Consider the following 8,288-nt stretch of genomic DNA (forward strand, 5'->3'; position numbering starts at 1 on the left):
CTTACCACCAGTGTCTTTATTGTTGTTGTAAATTAATAGATAAGCACTGTGGGTAATTGTTGATCATTCAAAACACTGTCTGGATCATTTGTGGAGGACAGTCTGAAAATACAGTGCAGAAAAAAAAACAAGAGTGATGGACTTCCTGCCAGCTCAAAGCATCTGAACATTTCTGCTCACTTGGGCCTACATTTTGGTGAAACTTGCCAAGTGGTAGCACATGTGCCTGATTTGTTATGAAAATGAGAAATGCAAGTTTTAAACTTCAGATGGTTGCTGCAGCACCATCATCAGAACTATTAGCTGCCAAAGCCAGTTTAAGACCTGCCCCCCTGAAAAAACATTAAGTATTACACCTATATCATGTCAGTTCTGTTCAGACTGCAGGCAAGTCAGATCTTTAAGACAGACAGTTATTTGCAGTGATCAGATTTATATGTCCAGACATCACCAACCTATCTGCATGGATTGCGGTGCTAACAACGCAGGAAACAGTAAATCCAAACACTGGTGATGCGGCTTTCCAAAGTGGAACCATTAGCAATGGAGATCGATCATCTCTCCCTCCAAACAATTGTGCAGTCAAGTCGTGGTGTAGAGCTCCTCTGTTTTCTATATTTTCCTCCACATTGCTCTGCTAGTGGCAGTATGGACTCTGCTCAGCCACTCTGATGCATATTCGTCGCTCTGGATTTGAGTTGTCACGTGTCATGTGATGCAAAAGACACTCTAATAACCAATTTGAGCAGCCATAGCATCCGTATTGAGATGTGTCTGCAAAAATCCGTTTGGAATCACATTTCAAACTGCCTCCAACTTTGGCTTGGATCTGATTCATGTGTTTTTTGCTTTTTGCTGTCCAGACTTTCTAAAATCAATCTGGATACTCTCTGGACATGCCATAAAATGGACATGGGTTGGCAGTCTGAACGGGGAATGTCACACAACATACCACACACACAGAGTCTTGCAAATGTAACTGATGTAAAAAAAAAAAAAATACAAAACACACCGCTGCTTTGCTAACTTACAGAGATTTGGCATAAAGGTTTCCTGTATAGAAGAACAGAGAGTGTGCTGACCAAAACCAAAACCAAAAATAATAAGTGTAAAGTAAAAACTGGACCGAGAAGAACCAAACAGTCTCCACAGGGTCAGACAGGGTTGTTGCCTGTGTAGAAAAATTACACTAACTTGCCATCATTTAGAGCAATATTTTGCAGGAGGCCACAACATTTCTCTTATTTGCAGAGAGTCACACACAGAGAGAGAAAAAGCTGATTGATTTTGTCGAAGGCTGTCTAACTATGTGTCACAACACTAGCTATGAAAGAAACATGACTATCATAATTTATCATAATGGACGACAGTGAGTAAGAAAATGAAAATACACTGTACCCCAGAGCCCACAGCAACCACAAGCACCAATTCATAACAAATGTTATCTAAAGACACTTTACTCCATCTGTGATCCATACATGAAGGCTATTTAATGCGATGGACATGATTAGGATTGTGATGGTAAAGAAGAGACTTTTTTTTAATGTTTCAACATTTTAAATAAAATGTTCACATTTGCAAATGATGTGCGTCTTTATTTGTATACAGAGCAGAGATGTGAGATCCAATCACAAGCGGTCACTTGAGATGCATTTTAATGCCAGGTGTAGACTTGACAAACTTAGAGCTGTCCACGTGTGATCAGATCGCCCCAGATGCCAGGTATGAACAGGGCTTTTGTAGCCCAGCCATGACGCATGCAGTTATTTTTTATTTTGGGACCCAACTGACTGACAAACGTAGCCTAGCTGTTTGTCACAGCTAACAAATGTAGCACTACATACCACCGAATCAAAACCACCCTTTCAACAGCAGCCATCCACCGCCCCACTACACTAAAGACTCAATGGCCTCATCAAATTTGCATCATCAACACAGCTGGAAGGGAGAAATGATGAATCTCTGTTAGAGCCACTTTGGGTATTTTTTCCAGTCCATCTTTCCCTGGCGCACTTTTGAATGGTCTTGCCAGGCCCACTCTGCCTCAATTATCTGGCTGTGCCCAGCTGAGATGCAATAATCCAAACTCTCATTCCCTGCAATTTCCACACTTCTGTCTGCACACTCACTTGCCTTATGTTCACAATCACTTATGTAGGTGCTTATTCCACCACCTTGAGGATTAGAGACACACTGTGCTGAAGGAAGGGGGGTCTTACCAACTACAAGCCTGATACACTCCAAGGTGCCGCAGTTCATTTCCACATCATTATCTCTTATGTGATGAAAAGGTATCATTTAGCTAAATTTACTTTTGTAACATCATTCAAGTAATGAACAACAAATAATGATTGCAAACTACCTGAGATACTGATGTGACTTTTCAAAAGTATAACACCTACATCAAAAATAATCAAATGAATTCCATTTCAACCCTTTTGACGCTACATATATTCTTTTTCTGACCACCGACACGCAAACAATTACCCAATCTACAAAACAACATCCTAACTCATCCCTGAAATATTTAAAAGCAAGAAACAAAATGCTCAAATTGAGGATTCAAAACAACAGCACACAAACCAATCTGTGGCGTCATGGTGGCTACATCCACCTCTTATATACTGTCTAATGTGTTTACTTTTACTCTTCAATGATCGCCTTTGCTCCTCCTATTGGCTACTGGGGAAAACTCCATTCATTAATGTCATTCATTAATTTATACGGAAAGGAAAGAGGCCTCGTTTAAAACTCTTATCTTTCCAGCATGACAACACACAGGGAGGACTGGCCCTACCAAATATTAAGATGTACTTCTGGTGCTTTGTGCTGCGTCCTCTAAATACATGGTTCAATCATAGGTCTTCTGTCTCCTTGGGACCAATGGAGAAGAATCTGTTGCTGCGTCATAGATTGCAGGACATAGTGTATTCCAATATATCACTGAAAAAAGACAACTTACGTTTCTGCCACTAGCACACCAGTCACACTGTAATAAAGCATGTGTGTACAGATCTAAAATGGCACGACCACCTGGCGATTTTCAACAATTTTTCACTTCATTGCGGAAACACCTTTCTTAGGACCTGTGTGGTGCCAGAGGCTTACTAGCCTTTAATGATTTCCAAACTGAATATGCTCTACCAGGAGCATCTTTTTTCTTCTATTTGCAGCTGAGATCAGGAATGTGGGCGTGCAGCACCACATGACGATCAGCAGTCCCTGTACATCCTCTTCATAAAATATTAGTCTCAGTAGGACCAACACATGAAAGGGTTTCTAAACTTTACAAATTTATTTCTGACGCATATTAACCATCACCAGTAGAAGCTACGTTGCATAGAGACTTATTGATCTGTAGGAAGGAATCGATATGTGTTGTTAAATTTTCTCAAAACCATTTATCAGTTCAGCCTCACATATGGTAGTGCAGTGTCAAGTGTGAAGTTGTTTCAATATGAAATAGACATAAACATCTATCAGATTTTCACCTCTCCAAAGTGGCAGCTTCTTTACCTCAGATGTGTGTGTGAGACCTAGCTGGAGCCAGTAACTACTTGTAACTGTCATACATAAAACGTTACTTGAACTGTCAGCACAAAGAAACAAGCAAAAACAGGGGGGAAAAAAAGCCATTCACTTCCAAGCTAATGTGTCGTTTCCCTGAATTGGTGAGTGAAATAATCTTCTACTATGTAGCTAACTAGAGAAACCATCCACAATGCAATTTTTTTCCATGTTAAACTCTATTGATTTAAGCTAAAAATGTTAGCGCTGGTGTTTTTACAGTTTAGAAGAACTAAACTTATCTTAAGAAATTTAGCTGCTGGCTGAGACAAACCAGCTCTCGTCCCTCTACCGATGGTTCCTGCATCAGCAGAGGATGACAGAGGACAGGATGAATGACTGACTGATGTCAGGTCTTCATTCTTCCCAAATTTCACTCAGTATTGAGATACCAGGAATATTATTATATTATTTATTTGACATTTCAGATTTCTTCCAAGTGAGACATTATTGAATATACATAGTGATTTTGCTGTTGCTGGTCTAGAAACATTTAGTTGTTATAAATTCTGATCCTGTTCTAAATGTATTATTTTTAAAATAATATATTTATTAAAATATAATTATATCATTATTTAGTAATGAAACAGAACCAGCAAGATTAGAACAAGATAAGAATAAAGAACCGAACCAATAAAGAGCATCGACAAAATCTGATATCCATCCTTATTTCCCTGTCGTTGTGAGGACACAATAGAATGATGGTTGGGTTTTTTTTATTTAGCTTTAAAAGCTTTACCTACTAGTAAAAATAAAAGTCTCTTTTTTTTTTTTTCTCACCAGCACCCATGCCTTCAGTGACTTGACTTGACACTTGGTGGGTGTATTTCTGAGGACCCAAGGGAGTGTGAAGTCGAACTGATGAGTGGTTCTCGAGAACGGTGCAAGCAGCCATATCACAGTTCACAGTAACACTGCAAACAGCACTTCCAAGGGCCAAGCAATCTGCCCACTCTGAACGCACATGTGTTTTCTGAACAGCCACACCCAGAACGTGCACGGCACTATTCTACTCAAGATGAGGACATTTCTTGGGGCACAGTGTGGAAAAAATAAATCCAGCTCAATTAACACATTACAAATTCACTCGCAGGCTGTGCCTTACCCCTCAAAGGTGTCACTCTATGAAGATCATTATATCTCCCACTAGTGCCCTATGTCCACCTGGTGGCCTGGGCATGTTCATGCATGTGTCCTGGGAATGCCCCGATATGGTGAGACACTGGGAGCAAAAATATGGTGACGTGCTTTCATCGACTTTGCTCCTGCTTACTGATGACTCCTCTTTGGGTTTGTCTTTCCAGTGAAGATGCACTCTATGGGCTGGTCTCACTGACGCCAAGAAAGTGTAAGCCCCGAGGTGGCAACCATCACGTTCCTTGACTTGGCACTAGTGGGCTGACTCTGAACATACAGGGTCAGCGTTAAGACTCTAATCTTTTGTTTTACGGGGGTGATCAGAGGTGGGGGGTGTATGGGGTTGCCACTGGGAGGGTGTAAGGGAGAATTCAGGAGTTTGTATTAGGCCTGGAACGGTTATCATTTCCATCGTCAATCGTGATCTACAATTAATCCCAGGCGATTTTCTAATGATATTAAATATATCAGGGATGAGTAAGGGCAGGTGTCAGGGTGATGAAAAAGGGGGGAAACGTATGCCATTTTTTTCACACTGCAATTCAAAACAGAATAAGCAAATAGGACACTGATAATAACTAAGATTTTAAAGGTATGCAAATCTTGTCCATCAGCGTTTCCTGTGTAAACCATAATATATGCATTCAAACTGCGTCACCAAAAATGATCAGATTATCATAAGTTATCGATTCATTTTAAGTTGCTGACAAGTTCTGTTTTTTTGGGTGTTGCTCATAAATATTTTTGGGGGAAAAAGTAAATAACATATGTGCTGAAATGTGATTTTTTTTTAATGATTTCAGCAGAAAATATGGTTACCAAGAAAAATTTAAATAAAACATTCTAAATTAAAATTAGTAAATAACATTAACTTGAATTAGGCTGTGTGTCTTTTTTACAGTCCCGTCCAAATGCCTTTTTATCATTGTTGTTGGAAGTGGTACAAAACGACAGCCCACATTCCCACATTTAGACTTTGTTACGTGTCTACAGGACAAAGCTGGTCACCAGACAACACACGACCATGACAATGAGCTTCGGCTGTAACACTCATTTCTCCTGACAGTCTCCAATTCTTTTCTGTTCCAAACAAAAAGCACCGTGCTGATGACGGTCTATTTTAGAAGTCACAGAGCACGAGGCCCAGCCTAAAGGTGGCTGTCCACATCTTAATACATGAAATCACACAGCACACAGGATTGCCTTAGCAACACAGTTTAAGGATCTAGTATTCACACTGTAGATAGTTAGTGCAGTTTATGAAAAAATATTGCACATATTTCTACAGATTTCTACAATCAGCCCTCAAGAGTTTCCTTATGTATCATCAATGTGTTTCAGATATGACACAAAAAGCTGGTTTTCATTATCCGCAAATAGAAGAGATGTAAACTGTCTTACCAGTTTATTAGAAACACCTGAATAATCTGATGCAATTTAATGTAAAAGCCTTAAAATAAATCCCATTCTGTCCTACCTAATGACGCTTCTTGTGGTTCCAGTTTCAGAAAGGAATGATTCAACTCGACAGTCATTTCTGAGGCAGCTTTTAGTGATTTGACTGTATGGGACTGCATTATATTAAAATGTGTATTTAACATTTTGTCCACAGGTTAATAAAAACACCTCTAATATGATTCTACAAAATGACCAGAACAATGTTAGTCTGAAGCCTTTGTGTCATTATTATGTAAAATAACCATCTTTAAGGGAGCCTCAACAGGAAGGCGTGACTTTACTTAAAAACCCACATCAGTTTGAATCGTTTCCTTGTCATTTGTTTAACTGAAGAAAAGAGCACACACACAACATCCTCCTCGCTTGAATGACTAGGTTTTCTAAAATTCATCCCCACAACTCTTCAGTTCATGAGTGACGGCTCTGTTCTTGGTTCTTTGTCTTTTCGTCCAGTTTCCACTAAGTGTGTGTCTTTCGTTTCACAGATAACTGATTACAAGAAGGCTTTGTGGATGCACACAAAACATGCTTTCAGAAAACATAATGCGTGATTGTTGACTTTCTCTAGTAGGACATCAGACAATAGATGTGCTTTGGATTAATGTCCTGTAGCGTTTATGGCTAGGAAGTGATCCAGGAGCAGGGAATCTGAACTCTTGTTATTACAGCCAACCCATCCACAAACCGGTTTAACGATAAAGATGCTGATAAATAAACAAAAAAGACCTGTGTGTTTGTGGGAAAGTGTGTGCGTGTGTGCGTACGTGTGGAGGCTGTCAGAAGGGCGGACCGATTATCAAACTCCTATTTGTATAAAGAAAAAAATAAATATTCAAAAAGAAGATGTCTCAAAATTCACAAACAGTTCCACTTCTGCTTACAAGAATCTCACTCTGACATATTTCAACCTGATTCAAAATTTGCCTCCAACACACTTCACAACAAGCCCTCATGAGAACATACTGTATTGTTTCATGAACACTTAACAACACAGTGTGATCAAAGCAATCAAATCATGTCTGATTTATGCCTTATTCATTCATCCGACAAGGTAAAACACTGTATTATACCATGATAGTAATTAGATCAATAAAGCATTTACACATGTCTGTGGCCAAAACCGTGCTTTTGTTCTACATCTTTACTACAGCACTCCACATTAATTCCTGGTGGAGAGCTTATGTTTCAAGCACCAGATGTGAACAGCGCAGACAAGCGTCATACAAAGGAGGGAGAGGAACCAAATGCAATGCAAGACTCTGACCATATCGGAGGGTTTGTTAAAAATAGATTTGAGGGACCGGGTCCTACCTGATGCACTGAACTGGCTGCTTCCAAGTGTGGTGGGCCTGTTTTTCCCTCCGCTTACAGGTGGAGAGAACATCTGAAAGGAGGAATACAGACACATGCTCAACAGTGTAAAAGAAACCATTCACGTTATCCTGAAAGCTACTCGTGGTTTTCAGAAAGCAAGAATAGTTTGTGAAAGTCAACACTTCTGTGAATTGATCAATTAGTCATGCTTTCGCCTATTTGGTCCTCACATCTCTGAGAGCTGAGAGCTGAGAGCTACAGCAAGGGGTGGGAGAAAAAAGGATGAAAAACCATCCTCACCGCACTAAAATCCAGCAGGTCACTTAATTCCTTGTCAGTTCCGAGAGCGGCAATCCGCTGCTGAGGATTCATCATGGCGATCTAGAAACCTGCAGAAAACACAGTCCATCAGGTCACATTTCTGCTGGTTTATTCAGCAGACGAGGGACGACTGCCACAGGAAATGACTGCCACGAGAGGTATTTGTTATGGATGCAGAATAAAGACCGTCAGTGCGAAGTAAAGTTGGCTCTGGCGTTGAAAAATCCTACAAGACTTGACAGTTTGGCCACATTGCAATTGATGAAATAGTGCAAATAGTTCGCACACCTTTAATTTTCTCCTCCAGCGCGCTGATTAAAACACACATAAGGTGAATGGATGGACCTGCAGCATCGCGCTATCGCAGGAACTATATTTCTCAGTAATAACACCGCTCACTACCGGTAGGGCATTTATGTAATTCATTGATCAGGCTGTCACGGGCGGTGTTAATGTCAGTGATTTACGAGCATATAGCTGGTTAATGTTAG

The 8,288-nt window shown here is 40.1% G+C and overlaps 1 protein-coding gene across 1 annotated transcript in view; it reads right to left on the reverse strand.

Moving 5' to 3' along the window:
• Positions 1-7,906, reverse strand: part of tcf12 (transcription factor 12) — a 76,923-nt gene extending 69,017 nt beyond the window's left edge. The window contains exons 1-2 of the mRNA XM_070846315.1: positions 7,777-7,906; positions 7,474-7,546 (exon numbers count right to left, since the gene is read on the reverse strand). Coding sequence (XP_070702416.1) covers positions 7,474-7,546; positions 7,777-7,851 — 148 coding nt within the window. The 5' untranslated portion in view covers positions 7,852-7,906. The remainder of the gene's footprint in view (positions 1-7,473; positions 7,547-7,776) is intronic.
• Positions 7,907-8,288: the final 382 nt, after the last annotated feature.

The sequence above is a fragment of the Pempheris klunzingeri genome, chromosome 1, assembly GCF_042242105.1.
Source record: "Pempheris klunzingeri isolate RE-2024b chromosome 1, fPemKlu1.hap1, whole genome shotgun sequence".
Taxonomy (NCBI): domain Eukaryota; kingdom Metazoa; phylum Chordata; class Actinopteri; order Acropomatiformes; family Pempheridae; genus Pempheris; species Pempheris klunzingeri.